Below are 19,401 nucleotides of genomic sequence, written 5' to 3'. Positions count from 1 at the left end.
GTTCGTATATTTTCTAAAGTTTTGGTGTCGTATCAACCTATTTGCAGTTTGTGGTGTGAAACCCATGGGTGATCCCGGAAAGTTATATACATTTTCTTATTTTCTTAATAGTAGACAAAATTCTGAATTTAGCAAGCAGTCATTGTGTAGATTACTCAAGCTTTCCCAAGGTGAAAAGCGGTTGAAATAATAAAAAAAATATATAAATATATATATAACGTGTCTGTGGCAAGCGCGTGAGGAGAGCACCCCCCGCAAGTGTCAAAGGGGGTCGCTACATGGAAGACCCTCTGACCGCCCGCATGAAGTCTGGATCGAATGTTGCTGCGGATGCGCAGTCCATACTTGAATGGGACAACACTTTTACTTTAATTGTGTTCTCTGCTCTGCGACGGACTGATGTGCGAGGCAGGGGGAGAGGACCGTGACTGCCAACAGCAAGTGCCCAGAACAATTGCCGCAATTCCCGCCTGACTACATGGCACATCGGTCACTCACCTGATAAATTGCACCGATACTGGGACTGCCACCAGCGTGTGATGGACGCTGCATGCTGGGAAATGTTGTCCACTTGTGGTAATAGAGGCGGATCCAGGCCGTGTTTTCCAGGCTGCCCACACTACTTGAGGAAGTGGGAAGGACACTATTTGAAATGAGGGGAACTGTGAGTAACAGTGGCAAACTGAACCAGGGGGGCATTTGAAAAAGGAAGTAAACCCCGAAACGCGTCATGCCCATGGTTTAAAAATAAATTGGTTGACACCACGAACCTCGAGTGCCGCCTAGTCTTCTTCTTTTGGAGCAGACTTCTTGGGAAAATATATATATATATATATATATATATATATATATATATATATATATATATATATATATATATATATATATATATTCTTTTGTCACAATGTCTTTCTTCCACATCGGCCTGAATTCGGAAGTCGAAAAGCAGAGCAATCCAATTGGCAATATAAAATATTCTACAGTTTTGTGTTCCCACACATCTCCTGATACAAAACAGTACCCCACTTCTGTGGCTGGACCTAGGTCCTGCGACACAAAATGCACCTAAACACAACATGGAGACATCCCATTCCTCTGGGTAAAATCACCACCTTGCAATGAGGGTAGCTGCGGAATTTGGACCCTAGCTCTGTCTCCACCCAGGGAGGCCTTACAAACCAAGACATTCAAGAAAGTTGGACCCTTGTGGGTACTTCGGGAATTTACAGGGATCTACAAATTCCTATCACCCACTGTTCCACCACTTGTCTCTTGTCCAACAAAAACGCTACTCCCTTGTGTGGCAGGGCCTGGAGCCCTCAACAGGAACAGCTCAAACCAAAGACAAAGGACAATGGCAGTCCTTACTTGGTGCCTAGCAGGCTTTCTCACCTTCAAGGGGAGCAGAAAGACTAATTCCTCCTTTTGTGTTTGGGGCATGGCCCTATAAATAGTGGACCGCCCGACCTTTTTAATTTTTTTCTTTAAGACTTTTGCGGGTGTCTAGTAGACTTTCTGCACTCCCTCCTCCTAAATTGAGCATACCCCCTAATATCCGAAAGACTGTAATGCCCCCTTTGGGGTCAGGCATGTCCCTTTACATTGTGTGCCGTCCCTTTACATTGTAGTCTGTCCCCGCCCCTTAAAATACTTTGTCTGGTGAACTTTCTGCAGGGTAAACGTCCCTGAAGGCCCCCCCTCCCGCCCCCAATCTGCCTTCATAGGGGGTCAGAAAAACGAATCTTGTCTTTTTTATGATTGTCCCTGGTGTCTAGTGGTCTTTTTTCCCCCTCAACCGTTTGTGGTGATGGCATGGGCTTTGGATTGTGGGCCATCCCCACCTTTTAATTTTTAGTTTTTTTAGTTAATACTTTCCCTGGTGTTTGTTGGGCGCTCTGCGTACTCGTCAACTCTGTGGAGGAGGAGGGTTGGTTGGGGGAGACTCACAGTATTGGAGGCATTGTGGGGCGCACATGCATGTGGCCAAAGGGTCGCACCCTGTACAAAAAACATGCATCTAGTTAGTGTAACCGGCAAACAATCACATGCCACTGTGTCCGCTTGCCACTTTGCTCGATACGCGAGCTATCGCTGGAAATCTGCGTTTCCTAGGTTTTCAGCTATACCTTCCTGTAAGCAGATCGGGGCATCTTTTCAGCCCACTCTTTTCACGCAGAGAAACCAGGAAGCAATTTCCTGGTGGCCAGTCCTGCAGGTTACATAATCACATCAGTGACGGAAATGCATCATTTACAGGATCGTCACACCGACCTGGGCTAGAGCTGAAGGTGTGATGATGGGCTAGTTGTAAACACAGAACTCGGTCCAGACTGCGATCAGGGCATTCTACAAATTAGCGGCTGGAAATGTCCCTTTTAGGTGTAAATGACCTATTCCTCCTTGCCCCATTCTAAATTTTCAGCCTTTGTGGTAGCAATTTGAATTGCTAAGAGGTATTTATTTAATTAAATGGGTATGTTACAACTATGAACACCCAGAATCTATTTTTTTTATTGCAGTTTAATAAACATCCAGATGGTGGCACACCATTATCTGACAGAGCTACTCCCTTGAGAAAGAAGCAGGTCCGCTCACGGTCCCTTGGTGGTCTCATAAAGGTACATTTTTGGGGGGTTCACACTAAGTACTAACCAATTCAGACGAGCATAACTGTAATAATTACACCGATTTTTGATTTACAATGCATTGGTCTTGTTTCGGTAAAATGAGCATCACATTCTAATCAGCATGTTGAATTTATTAAAATGTCATCTTTCTGTTTTCAACGTTTGTAGTTTATACAGGGGTTCAATGAGATAAAATTGGCATATGGTTACTAATAGTATGTAATTTATTTTATCCATAGGCCATAAAAAGTTTCACAATAAAACAAAATTAATATATTTCCACATCCAGCTATACATCATTTATCAATGTTTGGAAGACACAAATACACAATTGGTAGTTAAGGTGGACTTAAAGTGGATGAACCTGATTCACTATTAGAGCTTTTGCTTGAGTTGCCATATGCCATGTTGCAATGGTGCGATTTTACTATAACACACTGTAGGATGAAATATACCAGGGCAACTAATGGAGACATTTTTGACAAGGAAGGCTGCATATTCTGACCGCAATATAAACATTGATGCAGAGTTTGTGGGTAAAGATATTTGGTGGATACAACATCCTAGTGCCAAAAGGTACACATATGAAAGCAAGAAGTAGAATACTTATGCCAGGATAGATTATGTTCTGAAAGGCCAGATTTTAATTGTCTGGAGACATCCATTCTTCCACTATTATCTCAGATCATTGTATGGTTTATCTGAAAGAGAATTTGAACACTTCTGAAACTAATATAGCACGGCAAAGTTTGTGGCTAGAATATTTAAAGATAAGTAAGGGCTCTGCCTAAATTAGAATAGTGTGGGATGCAGTTAAAGTTTTCCTTAGATGAGCTTTCATTTCTTTGCCTGGGGAAAAAGAATAAAATATGGTCAAGAGAACAGAATGTAGATCTACACTTACACCAGGCACATATGAATGTAATTAGATGATTTAAATACATTGCTTGAGATGGCTAACCTAATTTTTCCGGAAAGAAAGACTGTACATTTAAATATGGTCTACCCTGTGAGGAGCATAATCAATGTGGGCAGTTATTGGCATGTTTATATTTAAGACGGGAATTCTCAAAATACCTCCAAAAATTATTTTAGAAGAGGAAATAGGATGCATTTTGAGGACCGGGGGACAGCTTGAAGGGCATTCTTGGGGTTCAATAAGAAATTATATTCGATAAATTGCACCTCAAACTAGATATGTCTAAAAAACTTTCTACAGGCAGCTAATCTTAAATTGTCATGATTATAAGACTGCTCTATTGAATCCCATTAAAGCAGAAGTCGTCTACACAGCGCTACCCGTATTACCCTGCCTTAAAGACCCAGGTCAAGACTGGGTACCTTGTGAATTATAAGACTTAATTTCAGAATGAAAACTAATAATTCTTCTTGGTGTTCGTTTTCACACAAAATTAATTTCAGAGAATATTTTGGCATGAGACATTGGAGCACTTTTTTTATAACGAAATAAAATTTCCGAGCTATATATACCAAGCTGGTTAATCACGCTTTTAAATTAAAGTTATAAAATATTTATGAAAATACTCTTAGTAAAATTGGTCTGAATTATTTTTTTTATCTTATTCATCATGATCCAACTGATTTTATCCCTCGATTCTTATCTGAAAATCCACATTACCTGGTTGAGGCTATTGATTACTCTTCTATAACAGATACAGCAATGCCAATTTTTTTGCTTGATGGCGGATACGCACTCAACCTGGTGAACCTGGCATTCTAGCCGCTATGGTAGCTGGAAAGCAGTTTCCTGCTAAGTTTACTAGGGTGCTTTCCTACAAGATCACAAGTAAAAAATGAAACTTGGTGATACACTAACAACATACAGCAGAAGAAAAAGCACAATACCACAACAGAACCTACATCTTTTGGTACCAGCCTACCATTCAAACAGCGTACCCAAGAAGAGGTACTCCAGCTCACAGAAGACCCCGACTAACCTCGGAAGGCACACATCATCACCCGCGCACATAAAGATGTATTTCAAGGCAATACCCTTTCAGGTCTATAGTGCATCATAAATTATCTAAAAAGGGAGTAGGTAAATTTGTGTAGCTCCCAAGTTTTAAGTGGAGAGCTGCTTTTTTATATAAGTGTAATAAGTTCTGTGGCATAAGTCAATGAAGTTAGCTCAAAGGAATCTAACTGATTAATATTCCTATAATATCAGCTGAGTTCATAAAAAACATTCAATGTTAACAAGAGAAACAAGAACACACGGGCAAGTGAACAGGTCTAAAAAAATTATATAAAGAAATTAATCAGAAAGTTAATTCATGGGGAATCAGAAACAAAAGATAGGCACAGTGAAGTTATGAATGTACGCAGAGGTCAACAAATCAATACATAACAAATCATCAACTCCTTTTCTTTGGAGAAGGGTAACCAAGTCAAATGATGAACAAAGGTGTACTCTTGAAGCAAAATTTAGAGCTTAAGGAGATGATGATAGGGTCGACGTTTCGGTCTCCAATGCTGTTGTCTATGTTTGTTTATGAGATTTTTATTGTGCAGAACTACCCGAAGGTGTCTCGGCGCATATCAGACTGCCTAGGGCGGAGAGCTACCAAATAGATCATTGACTAAATAACCAGGTTTTCAGGAGTTAACGGAAAATGATAGGAGTGGGACTGGTTTTGATAAACAAAGGAAGAGAGTTCCACAGTCTGGGGGTTGCCACTAAGAAGCGTCTGTCTCCCCAACTGGTGGTTCTGGTACGTGGGACGGGGAGACCATCATATGAGACCATCATCAGGACTAATATTATGCACAAGGTTGCCCCTTGACAATATGGCAGGCAGTGGTATAGCCAAACGTGTTAATGGCCAAGTCAGATACCGCAAATGTATCTGCAAAGGATATTTAATCTCAAGGCGTCCGAGGGATACACAATGGGGTAATAAGTCGACCTCGCAGTATCGACAATCTTTAATTTATAAAAGTGCGGGCAGCGCTTCAGAGAAGTAAATCATCAGAAACGAAGTTAGCCGAAGTTAGCCGTTCTCGGCTAACTTCGTTTCTGATGATTTACTTCTCTGAAGCACTGCCCGCACTTTTATAAATTAAAGATTGGCGATACTGCGAGGTCGACTTATTACCCCATCGAGTATCCCTCTGACGCCTTGAGATTAAATATCCTTTGCAGATACATTTGCGGTATCTGACTTGGCCATTAACACGTTTGGCTATACCACTGCCTGCCATATTGTCAAGGGGCAACCTTGTGCATAATATTAGTCCTGATGATGGTCTCATAGACAACAGCATTGGAGACCGAAACGTCGACCCTATCATCATCTCCTTAAGCTCTAAATTTTGCTTCAAGAGTACACCTTTGTTCATCATTTGACTTGGTTACCCTTCTCCTAAGAAAAGGAGTTGATGATTTGTTATTTATTGATTTGTTGACCTGCGTACATTCATTCATAACTTCACTGTGCCCATCTTTTGTTTCTGATTCCCCATGAATTAACTTTCTGATTAATTTCTTTATATAATTTTTTTTTTTAGACCTGTTCACTTGCCCGTGTGTTCTTGTTTCTCTTGTTAACATTGAATGTTTTTTTATGAACTCAGCTGATATTATAGGAATATTAATCGGTTAGATTCCTTTGAACTAACTTCATTGACTTATACCACCGAACTTATTCCACTCAGTGAATGAACTAAATCCCTTGTAGCTTTCATGTTCTGAACTATTCATTGCCCATACCTACAAGGGTTTATTGGGTTACCCATTATCTGTTCGCTTTTTTATATAAAGCACTCTACAACTCCGACACTCTAAAATGCACACCTCAAATATCTATTTTTCTAGAAGAGGTTTTAAGCATTGAATGAGCACATTGCCAGCCACACCCTGCTAGAAAAGTGACAAAGTGCTTTGCCGTTTTTGCAACAAAGGTTTAAAGCATAGGATTAGCTAGTGCTTTCCATGCCTAGCTGTAACATGACAAAAGCCTGTTACCTCTCCAGGCACAGTATTATATCTTTGGATTGGTAAAATACCATCCAAGCCAATATGAAATCAATAAAAGCAGCCCCAGCTAAATGGGGAGACAACTTCATTGTTGCCCAGGTTCCATAGTATTTTCATTTTAAACAATTTCAAACATTCACTTGGGCCTGGCCCCCAGCTGTAAATAGTTTCCGAGCTCTCGCCAGGGCGGGCTGATATGCTTTTTGACTGGCGTGATTAATGTGAGGAGGTTTCCAAACGTCACTATGTGCAAAAAACAGCTTTTCCAGTTTCAGCAAGCTATAGCCATTTATAAAACGCAAACCTGGGACAAAAACAACACAACGCTACACAAGCATAGGGTCAAACCTTGCTTCCTCATATTTACTTCTGCAACACAACCACAAACTAACTGGAATCCACAGATAACATCCTATGACACCATCTTTCTATCCCTCAGTTCTGGTAAAAGTGGTTCCCAGCATGATGTTTATTGAGGGACTGGCCTAGAAAAAGGACATCACAAGTGAAAAACAGTGTCTCCTCATTTTTGATTGATTAAATCAGAGTTTTCTGCATTGTTTTTTAACTTTATTTTTCTTTTCAAAATCAGCGCAAGGTTTTAGGCAATCCTGTAATCTTGGAAAAGAGAAGTCGAATTGTATCTTCAGAATATTTGGCAGCGCAAGAACTGAAGGGAACTTTCAAAGAAAATGTCATTTTAGTAAGTGATGGTGTTTCCTGGGACATGGGTATTTAAACTCTCCTGCATGCTATTTCCACGAAATTCAAACTTCTGACTTCCTTTAATATCTAGCAAGGATTATAGGTCCCATTTTAAGCACAAAAAATAGGATTTTTCCCTTCCCTAATACATTGCCTTAGTATCCTAACAAGGCAAGCCGGCCAAGTAAAAGGCACACACCATCACAACTAAAATATTGAACAAGAGTGCTATGCGACTCTGGGAAGAGAGGGTTTTAATTAATAGGAGAAAGAATATTGGAGCAGTAAAGTTTAAACTTGAGCAAATATTCGAAGCTAGGGGACCCTTCTCTCAACTCCGCGTTCGTTGTGGTCCCCGGAATGATGTTGTGGTACCTACTTAGACGCCACCCTTCCGCGCTGACGACAGTTTTTTTTTTTTTTTTTTGCGCCAGCCAGAGCAGATCCAGAGAGCGGTACCGCGAGACACTTTTTGTTTCCTTTTTAGGACTTTTTTTTTCGAGTTGTTAGACTACTGGTGCATGCCGGGATGTCTTGTCCTCGAACCGGCTTCAAGGCTTGTGACTCCTGTCACAAACACTTGTCTGTAACGAACCCGCACCTTGTGTGCCTTTGGTGCTTGGAGCACGACCACAACCTGAAGTCATTCTCCGACTGCCTGGCCATGAACCCAAAGTCTTTGCTGGAGCGTTCCCGAAAGCTTCTCGAGGCCTGACAGTCAACTCTGCGCCGTTCGAGGTCCCGGTCGAGAGGTAGGTCACTGGACCATCACCACCACTCTCCATCCAAGTCTTCGTGTGCGGGTAAGTCGAAGCACAAAAAAAAGACTAAGCACAGTTGCTCTTTGCGTTCTCCCCGTCCGGCAGTCGATGCAACACAGGAAGCAGAAGGTAGTCGTCCGGCTCCGCCCGCCGAGCCTATTGGGTCGATTCCGGCCCTCCCACTCTTTCCGGGAATGGGTGCAACCGCTGCCCAGCTTCGAAGCTTTTACGAAGCTGTGTATTCAATCTTCGGGCAGCCCTGCTTTGCTTGCCCCGTGGACTCGGTTGGGGGTTCTAGGCCTTCGATGCCTGCGGCTTTGGTGCCGCAGGGCTCCCAAGGATCCATGCCTGGATCCAGATCGGCGCTGGTCTACCTCGTGGATGCCTCCGTCGTCTGTTGTGTTCCCACCCAAGGTCTACCCCAGCCTCCCCCTCGATGTAGACACGGAGCTGGATCAATGTCGGGACCGCCGCCGACTAGTACTTTTGTACTATTGTTCTAGCCTGGTGTTCCCTATCGCCCTGAGTGGCTAACAGAGGAGGGTGATGAGGACTGTGAGGGGTCTGTGGACCCTCTAGCAGACAAGTTGGAAGAACCGGACTGGAGAGAGGAGTTGGGTGAGGCCAGTGGTCCGGATACATCCCCAGACCTTGTCATGCTTTCTCCCCCTACCTTGGCTACGGAGGAGGGTGCATCTTTCTCAGTGGTGTAGGTCGGCCGAGGCATTAAACCTTGAGCTTCCTAAGGTAGCAGTCAGGACTAACCTCCTGACCGAGGTGCTTCAGCCAGCAGCAGCCTCTTTAGAACCCCTGCTGCCGTTCAATGAGGCCCTCACGGACAGCCTTGTGGGCACTTTGTCCAAGACCAACACAGGGGCTCCTGTGGATAGGATGATTGCCCACCCACCGCCCGGCTCCAGGCGACCCCATTTTCCTCTCCCAACACCCCACCCATGAGAGCTTGGTGGTCCAAGCCTCGACTTCCAAGGGCGCATTCCCTCACGGACCACCTGAAAGGGAATACAAGAAGCTGGGAAAGATGTTTTTTCCCTCCAGCTTAGGACTGCTGTCTGTGGACACTGCATGTCTCTTGAGCTGTTACTCCCACTCGGTGTGGGACACAGTTGCATAGGTGCTGCCACAGTCCCCGGAGATCGCCGGGGCTGTGCTCTCCTGTGCTGTTGCCGAAGGAAAAGACTCTGTGAAGTTCCCCATCCGGTTTGGGCTGGACACCGCCGACTCACTAGGCAGAACAATTTCTACGTCAGTAGCACTGAGACGCTATGCCTGGTTGAGTTCCACTGGCTTTTCGGGTGATGTCTAAGCAACACTTTTGGAAATGCCCTTTGATGGCCGACCTGTGCAGTCTGCTTTACGCCCCTTCGTGGTTCCACCCAGAGCCACAGGCCTCCGCAAGTGGGTCTGGGGCCAGTAGACAGGCCTGCCCACTAGCACCCCCTTTGCGGCAGCCTCCAAACCCTCATAATCAGACCTTTCAGGGCCCCCAATCGCCAGTGTGCAGCAGGATTCGCCATTACTGCCCCCACTGGCTCAAAATCACGTCGGACAAGGGGGATTTGCAGATAGTCCGAAGGGGCTACTCCCTCCCCTTCGAGACTACCCCTCCATCCATGCCACCTCAATTATGTTGCTTGCTGGAGGAACACCTATAGTAATATCAACAACGGTTCTGTCGGGTATGAACCTGATTGCTTCAGAGCTTGTACAAATCTTACAATCTATATTTAGACATAATTGTGCTACTTCTTATGTCTTTTAGACTAAATCATCAAGTGCAAATCGAAACAAGAAAGAGGGTCAATAAACATTTTAATCATTGAATTATTTTTTCATTCATGACTTGGTTTTCACCGAGACCCTATAGTTATGCATAGAAATTAATCACAATAAATGGCGCATCCATTCAAGTGAAATGCGACATATCGTGAAATATTGTGACTGAGTGACATAATAATCCGTGATTTATATACACATAAGTGGGGGATATGGGGAAGGGAGGAATTTAAGAATCACTGGGGCCAGTCTATAGTTTAGTGGTTATTGAATCCAGCGTGCCATATTAATTGGCTGTGATATGTTGGATTCTGTTGGCTGGTCCTGTAGTGTTTTTCGTCGACGTTTCGACCCTGTTGACGCCTTAGTTGTGGGTCTGTGACGGGTCGTCTTCAGGACGGGGCAGGGGAGGTGATATTGCGCCTATTAAGTAGATGGAAAAACCATCCAGGTTGGATTTTGCACAAGATTTACATTTTAAAAAAGTTAAAAGAATTGGGTTAAAAAATACTGGGAGTGACTGGTTATTGAGACACTCACCTCTGTTCCCTTTGTTATTCGAACACCATGGAACTACGTTGGTTGTGGTCTCATCTGGGATGATAAATCTGTGTGATATGATAGAATTTATCAGGGATGTGACAAATGGACCCTGTCTCGAGTTTTCACATAGGGTTCAAGTGGATCTTTACTTACCACCAATGCATGTAGATTTTTGCCTCCGGTGGATTGTTTCAATCAATGTTTCCTATTCAGTGCGTTTGCATCGTGGCACCCAGATCGTCTATCAATTACATTCGGCGATCTGTAAATTTAAATATTAAGGTAGGTCAATGTTATTGCGTTGAACCCTGTCTCGGGTACTGTGGACATGGGGTTCATGGGAGTCTTATCATTTTAGACCCAGATCGTATCACGATGATGTTCTGCGGTCTGTGGGTTTCATTAGTTAAGACCTATTTTCTTTTTTTCAATTGTCATAAAACATGGGATTTGCGTGAATCCAAACTCACCACAAGAAACGGGTATTTCTCATTAACTCGTTGTCTCCGTTCCATCCAGATCGTCCTCCAATTATTTATGGCGATCTGTAGAGTTAAGAACCATGTAGGTCAGCGTCTAAGCGGCGTGCATATTAAGGGTTTCAAACTGAAAAAACAGTTTACTCTACACATTTAATGGCCTCTACACTCACCGGTGGGTAACGGTCTCGATAATCATAACGGAGTTCAATTAGGGTAACAGTCCGGTGTGTTCTCCCGGAGCTATCCTGCTTCCGAATGCGGGACCGCTGGTGCAGCTTGGTCTAACCCTCGAGGACGTGGCCTCGTTGCTAGGATACAGTGCGTTCGGCTTCCGGATTGCGTCTGGCTGTGACGACATGGCGCAAGGAGGTGTGTTTTGTTGCGTTGCTAGGCAACCTGTTAACGCGCTTATCGGCCCTCGCGTAATCGGATCCGTATGACCCATCATCATTATTGAGCATGCCGTATAGCCTTGTTGGACGTCTTGTGAACGCCTGGCTCTTCGGCACCTCGTTTGGCTTATAAGTGAGGACGGGAGGGAGGGGGATGGGAGTGCAGTGTGAAATTGGTATCATGAGCTTGATCACATAGTATTTTTTTTAAAAAAATTAATCGTTATACAGATACATTGGAATCCCATTGCTATACATTTTACAATTGGCCCCATCTGCCTCGCTGTTTCCTCTTTCATTCAAACCTTGCTGTACGCTATTCAGAGAATGTATCCACCTGCATTCTTTATAGTTCATTGCCTTTGATAGTGACCCCCCTCTTGCGTCTGTGGTTACCTTTTCTAACACCCTCCATTCCACTTCGCCCGGTTTGTGTTTGTGGGTGTTATAATGTTCTACAAGTGGGGCCCCAACTGTGTTACATCTCAGTCTGCTCATGTGCTGTAAAATTCTTGTTTTGACTTTTTGCATCGTCTGCCCAATATACAGCAACCCACAGGGGCAAGTGATGGTATATATGACGTGGGTGCTATTGCAATTCGTGAAGTGGGGTAATCTATGTGTTTTGGAGTTGTGAGTGAAACTGGATCCTTCCTGACACAGATCACAGGCTTTGCAGCTCCCACACTTGTGGTGCCCAACCACAGGCGGTAAATTCAGCATACTTCTCAGATCTGGCTGTTTTGGCGGTTCTAGAAATGCCCTGATCCCAGTGTCTTTAATGTTTTTTCCTATTTTAAATGCAAACAGCTCTTGTTCTTCCATCTGCAATTCCGCTGCTACAAGGTTCCAATATCTCTTTATGATCTTTTTGATATCCGCAGTCCTTGTGTTGTATGTGGTCACACAGACCATGACCCTTGTCTCATCAGTTCTATCTTTTACTTCCAGTAATTGCTCACGTGGTTGGTACCATGCACGTTTTTTTGCGCGCTTGAGTAATCCTAATGGATAACGCCGTTTCTTTAATCTCATGGTATAGTCATCTGCCTCACGGAAAAAGTCCTTTCTCTGGTAACAATTCTTTCTTCGCCTCAGGTATTTATTGCCCATAAGGCAGGTTGTCTCTCAGGTTCCTTGGGTGGTGAGACTCATACCTCAATAGCGTATTCCTCTCCATAGGCTTACAATATAGATCCATGTATAAAAGGCCATTTTCAGCTTTAAATGTGAGGTCCAGGAAGTCAATGGAATCTGAATCATATGCCATTGTGAACTGAATGTCATTGCTCCTGCTGTTTTGCCAAACGTGGAATTCTGAGTTCTGCTTCGTTTCCCGACCAGATCAGCAGCACATCGATTTATCTCTTCCATACATCGATTTTGTCCAGGTACGGGTTGCCCAGATCATACAGGTGTTCCTCTTTGTAGTGGTCCATAAATATATTGGCCAGGCTTGGAGCATAAGTTGCGCCCATGGCGACTTCTTTACACTGAAAATAGAATTGGTTTTTAAACACAAAGAAGTTATTTCTCGTTGCTATTTCCAGGATTTTAATCAAAAAGTCAGTCGGGATCCAGTGTGGTCTGTCCCTCTTATCCAATGTGATTCTGATGATTTCTATTGCAGTCGCTTGGGGAATGGACGTGTATAGTGATGATACATCAAGTGTCACCAAAATCTGCTTCTTATTGTCAAATGGTTGAGCTTCCAGTAGCTGAATGATGTGCATACTGTCACGAACATAGGATTTGGTAGTTGGTACCCAGGGTTGTAAGAAATAATCAATAAACTTGTTTAGAGGCTCCAAGATCGATCCGCAGCCTGATACTATGGGCCTACCGGGTAGTTTATCGAGCCTCTTGCGCATATATAGTCTGAATTCTAGGTTTCCGTTGGTTAAGAAAATCGTGTTCATGCTGGCTCAAAAAACCGTCCTCCATTCCGGTTTTAGTCGTGGCTTCAATAAGGGTCTTTATTTGCAAGGTGGGATCTCTCATTACCTTGCTGTAACTATCTTGCATTTGAAGTTGTTGTTCAATCTCACAGATATAGTCTTGTGTATTTTGTACCACGATTGCCCCCCCCCTTTGTCCGCCGCCTTTATCACTATAGCCTCATTGTTCGCCAGTTCCTGTAGTGCCTTTTTCTCTTCTTTGCTGTTGTTATACTTTATTTATTTCCGTTCACCCATCATTTGCATGGTTTCTTCTAGGACTATTTTCTCAAAGTCCAGTATCCTCTCACTCATCATAAATGGGGCCGGCGTAAACGTGGAAACTGGTCTGAACAGGGTAGCAGATCGTGTGGGTGTGGGACTGTTTTTTAGGAAAAAATATTTTAGTCTGATTTTCCTGAAAAACCTCTGTAATTCCAACCGCACTTGGAAGGAAATCAGGGATAGCTGTTGGCACAAAGGACACCCTCTAGCTAAAATGTCTTTTTCTACATCTGATAAAGTATAATCAGATAGGTTAATCACTGGATCTTGGTGTGACATTGTTGCGATGGTTTGTATTGTCGTCGGTACACCCTCCTCAATCCGGGTGACGGTGATTTGTTGGTTTGGAATGGTAGTTGCCAACTCAATATGATTAGTATCAATCGGATTCAGTATGTCTTTAGTAGGTACAGCAGAGTTCATTTGATCAGCTGGTGGAGCAATAGATGTTATGGCTCCAGCGTCCAATGTTGGATCTAAAGTTTGTGCTGTGGTATAGACAGGTAGATGCATCCTCTCCGCGGGTCATCTATCCAAATCTCCAACAGTGTTATCTTCCTCTGTGATAGTTGGAACGTTTTCAAGTGATGTATCATGAGACATTACCACCGATAAGTTTGTCTCCTTGTTGATAACTCGCCATGTGCATCTGGTTGGAAGAACCTGACCCGGGATGTGCCTTGTGTGGATCTTGCCCTCCCCCATCTCCTGGGGCGGTCCCAGTTCTGTTGTCTCCCCCGCCTCTGTTTCCTCTGGTGGGGCCCTCCCCTAAAAAAGGATTCTGTGCTTGGTACTCAGAATTACTCGTGGAAGGCTGATTACTTTCCGAGTCTGAGCCACTCCCTGCCGAGGAGTTCGAGAAGGTGTTAAACCTTCTTGGTCCCTGTCTTCCTTTATTAGTGAAGAAGCCTTGGCTGGTCTTGCTGGTAATAGTTATCGGCAAGGTATGGGTATGTAACCTTTTTATCGTAATTCCTCCCGTCTTTCGCTAGTTTATCAAGTTTTTTTGCCGAGTGTGATGGTATGAAATCACTTAAATTTTTCGGCACGCTCCAATGCTTCTTTTGCATTCGTGAGTGCCGAATCACCTAAAATCTCTTTCTCAAGGTCTGCTGTCTCCTGTATTAGTTTTTTCACGTACTCAACGGCCGTCTCCACTCCAAGCACCATCCAGTGCCTGGAGCAGTTGTTGGCCAGGTGACTGAATCCTTCTCGGAACTTGGGAACGTCTATGAAGATACCTGGTTTGTTTCGTACCTTGAGGCCCTTTGGTATTATATTAGCCTCTAGGTATTTGGTCAGAACATGCCCATGTAGTTGTGATCTGATCAATTTCTTCTCTAATCGTTCTAATTTTGCAAGCTTTCCATTAAGGCCAGCATCTGCTGGCAATCTCTCGTTCCTTAATAGGAAACTGGATGCACCTTGTTCCTGGATTAGTTTAGCTATATATTCCTCACTGTTTGATAAGATTTCTTTATCAGACATATTCATCTATACATACGTTTTTCAGGGACAATACAAATTTCTCACTTACACAATAGAAAACAACAATAAATGAGAGTAAAAAACCCTCGCAGGTAAAGACCTGCACTAGGTCAATGAACTCCCTATGGGGTAACCCAGCACGCCGCTTAGACGCTGACCTACATGGTTCTTAACTCTACAGATCGCCATAAATAATTGGAGGACGATCTGAATGGAACGGAGACAACGAGTTAATGAGAAATACCTGTTTCTTGTGGTGAGTTTGGATTCACGCAAATCCCATGTTTTATGACAATTGAAAAAAAGAAAATAGGTCCTTAACTAATGAAACCCACAGATCGCAGAAAATCATCGTGATACGATCTGGGTCTAAAATGATAAGACTCACATGAACCCCATGTCCACAGTACCTGAGACAGGGTTCAACGCAATAACATTGACCTACCTTAATATTTAATTTACAGATCGCCGAATGTAATTGATAGACGATCTGGGTGCCACGATGCAAACGCACTGAATAGGAAACATTGATTGAAACAATCCACCGAAGGCAAAAGTCTACATGCATTGGTGGTGAGTAAAGATCCACTTGAACCCTATGTGAAAACTCGAGACAGGGTCCATTTGTCACATCCCTGATAAATTCTATCATATCACACAGATTTATCATCCCAGATGAGACCACAACCAACGTAGTTCCATGGTGTTCGAATAATGAAGGGAACAGAGGTGAGTGTCTCAATAACCAGTCACTCCCAGTATTTTTTAACCCAATTCTTTTAACTTTTTTAAAATGTAAATCTTGTGCAAAATCCAACCTGATGGTTTTTCCATCTACTTAATAGGCGCAATATCACCTCCCCTCTCCCGTCCTGAAGAAGACCCGTCACAGACCCTCAACTAAGGCGTCAACAGGGTCGAAACGTCAACGAAAAACACTACAGGACCAGCCAACAGAATCCAACATATCACAGCCAATTAATATGGCACACTGGATTCAATAACCACTAAACTATAGACTGGCCCCAGTGATTCTTAAATTCCTCCCTTCCTCATATCCCCCACTTATGTGTATATAAATCACGGATTATTATGTCACTCAGTCACAATATTTCACGATATGTCGCATTTCACTTGAATGGATGCGCCGTTTATTGTGATTAATTTCTATGCATAACTATAGGGTCTCGGTGAAAACCAAGTCATGAATGAAAAAATAATTCAATGATTAAAATGTTTGACCCTCTTTCTTGTTTGGATTTTCACTTTATGATTTAGTCTAAAAGACATAAGAAGTACCACAATTATGTCTAAATATAGATTGTAAGACTTGTACAGGCTCTGAAGCAATCCGGTTCATACCCGACAGAACCGTTGTTGATATTACTATTGTACTGCCCAGGTTCTGAGGGATACTGGGTTACCCCATAAGGAGTTCATTGGAGGAACACCTAGCCCTTCACCAACAGGAAATTGGGTCTCTTGGCCAAGGGAGCCATTGAACGCGTTCCTGCTTCAGAAGTAGGCTGTGGCTGTTATTCCCACTACTTTTTGGTGCCCAAGAAGGACAAGGGCCTGCATCCTATCCTGGATCTAAGGAGCATCAACCGCTTCCTCCGGAAGGAAAAGTTCAGGATGTTGACACTGGCTCAGGTCCTGTCTGCTTTCGACCCCGGAGACTGGATGGTAGCGTTGGACTTGCAGGACGCTTATTTTCACATCCCCGTCCTGCTGGCCCACCGGCGTTACCTGCAGTTCACAGTAGGCCACGAGCACTTTGAGTTTGCCGTGCTCCCCTTTGGCCTTACCAGCACCACTCAGGTGTTCACGAAAGGGATAGCAGTGGTCGCAGCTCATCTGCACAGATCAGGGGTTCCAGTCTTCCCCTATCTTGACGGCTGGCTGCTGAAGGCAGTCTCGCCCCAGGCTGTCGTCTCTCACTTCCAGACTACGTCCGACCTCCTGCATTCGCTGGGGTTCACCATAAATGTGCCGAAGTCACACCTGATTTCACACCTGATTACCTCACAGAAGCTCCTCTTCATCGGAGCGGTTCTGGACACAGCGCAGATTCGGGTTTATCCTCCCGTGCAGTGAGTCCGGGATATTCGGGCTATGATTCCGATCTTTCAGCCTCTATCCTGGGTTTCGGTCAGAATGACCCTGAGGCTGCTGGCCCTCATTTCCTCCTGCATCCTGCTGGTGGACTATGCCAGGTGGCGTATGCGGGCTCTGCAGTGGAACCTGAACTTCCAGTGGGCACAGCATCAGGGGAAACTTTCCGATTGCGTCCAGATCTCAGAGGGCGCTGCACGCCAGTGGTGGCAAGCTAGTGGTCGCTAACGAACCAGAATATTGTCAACAGCAGATCCCTCTCCCTTCCCCAACAAGAGTTCAGAGCAGTGACCGATGCATCCCTGCTGGGGTGGGGTGGCAACATTGGAGAGGTGGAGATCAGAGCACTCTGGTCTCCAGCGAAGTCCGGTCTCATCACCTCTCTGGAGCTTCAGACGATTAGTCTTGCACTAAAGGCATTCAGTCCCTCTGTCCGGGGAAGAGTAGTGCAGGTGTTCACGGAAAACACCACCGCCATGTGGTTTTGCAACAAACGGGACTGGGTGGGGTCGTGGACCCTATGTCAAGATGCTCACTGCCTTTGGACATTGCTGGAACAGGGCATACCTCTGGTGGTTTAACATCTGGCAGGTTCTCTGAACGCCAGGGCGGATAAACTCAGCTGCGGATGCATGATGGATCCAGAATTGAGTCTTCACTCGGAGGTGGTGCAAGGTCTCTTTCAGCAGTGGTAAGAGCCTTGGTTAGATCTATTAGCCACCGAAGAGAACGTGCAATGTCAGCAGTTCTGCACATTTTAATTTCCAAGGCGGCACTCTCTATTGAAGGTTTTTTTCTGCCTATACCACTTCTGCCCAGAGTGCTGAAGATCAAGCGCAACCGGGCCCAAGTCATTCTTGTGGCTCCGAATTGGGCACGAAGAGTATGGTATCCCAAGCTATTACATATGGCCATCGATCTTCCATTCAGACTGCCTCTTCAGGGGATCTTCTGTTGCAGCAGCAGGGGACGGTCCTCCACTCAAACCTTCCTCCCGAAGTCTGTAATGTTATCTTGGCAGCCAGGCGTCCCTCGGTCAAAACGGTATTCCCTATTGTAAATCGCTTCTTTAAGGGCACTACTCACTTGTTTCCTCCAACCCCTGACTTAATGCCACAGTGGGAGTTGAAACTGGTTCTCACCTCTTATGTGCGCTTCCTTTGAGCCGCTACATAACTGTTCTCTCACTTCGACTCTTAAGACTGCCTTTCTAGTTGCCATCACCACTGCTCGCAGGTTGAGTGAGCTTCAAGCCCTTTCTTCCAAACCTCCTTTCCTGGCTGTTTATCCGGATAAAGTTTTACTCCACACTAGGCCTTCTTTCCTTCCCAAAGTTGTTGCCTCTTTCTACATAGGACAGACCATCACTTTGCCCACCTTCTTCCTGCCCCCGCATCCTTTTAAGGAGGAGGAGAGGCTACACTATCTGGATCCGTTCTATCTGGATCGCCAAAACAATTCTGGGTGGATGACCAGCTTTGTTGGCTATGCAGGCGCCAAGAAAGGTCGGGCCGTGCAAAAACGGACCAGCTCCCGATGAGTCCTCCTTTGCATCAAAATCTGCTACTCCTTCGCGAAAAAGGAACCTCAAGTGGGGCTGCGTGCCTCTTCCACCAGGGCAACGGCAGCCACTCCTGATTTGGGACGTGGAGTCCCCCTTCATGACCTCTGCCAGGCAGCTACCTGGGCTTCATCACACATGTGTACTAAACACTACTGCCTGGACAGCCAGGTCCGGAGAGACGACGACTTTTGGTGTTCAGTTATCCAGGACTTTCTGCTGTGAACTTGGTTCGCAGACTCACCTCCAAGGTTGGTATTGCTGGGGTATCTATTCTAAGGTGAGGAATCCATTACTAATTGTCTCCTTAAGATGAACAAGTTACTTACCTTCCGTAACAATGTATTTGTACGAAACATAGATTAGTTATGGATTCCGCCCGATCCCCTCCCCCCCCCCTCCCCCCAACCCCCTAATTTTGTGCACCAGTGGTCATTGTCTTGCATCGCTCTGTGCTTATGGCGTGGAATGTCTTGTAAAGAACTGACGTCCGCACCCGAGGGCAGCGTTTTAAGTAAATACCACAATGTCATTCCGACGACCACGACGATGAACGCAGAGTCTACCAACGCCACCTACCGACACACAGGGTTACTGCTGAAGAAAAATTCTCCTGATCCAGCCTGTTACTTGGGGGTAATTCAAATGTAAGGAATCCATAACTAATCTAGGTCTCTTACAGATATAGCGTTACCGAAGGTAAGTAACTTCTTC

The 19,401-nt window shown here is 44.6% G+C and overlaps 1 protein-coding gene across 1 annotated transcript in view; it reads left to right on the top strand.

Annotated features, from left to right (window-relative positions):
• The window catches only part of LOC147668281 (rho GTPase-activating protein 19-like), a gene marked incomplete at its 5' end in the record, with an annotated part of 173,199 nt that overhangs the window by 135,009 nt on the left and 18,789 nt on the right, over positions 1 to 19,401 (top strand). The window contains 2 exons of the mRNA XM_086948641.1: positions 2,520 to 2,618; positions 7,217 to 7,327. Coding sequence (XP_086804767.1) covers positions 2,520 to 2,618; positions 7,217 to 7,327 — 210 coding nt within the window. The remainder of the gene's footprint in view (positions 1 to 2,519; positions 2,619 to 7,216; positions 7,328 to 19,401) is intronic.

Source organism: Lissotriton vulgaris, unplaced genomic scaffold (genome assembly GCF_964263255.1).
Source record: "Lissotriton vulgaris unplaced genomic scaffold, aLisVul1.2 SCAFFOLD_1942, whole genome shotgun sequence".
Taxonomy (NCBI): Eukaryota; Metazoa; Chordata; class Amphibia; order Caudata; family Salamandridae; genus Lissotriton; species Lissotriton vulgaris.
This window is presented reverse-complemented; position numbering and strand designations above follow the sequence as displayed.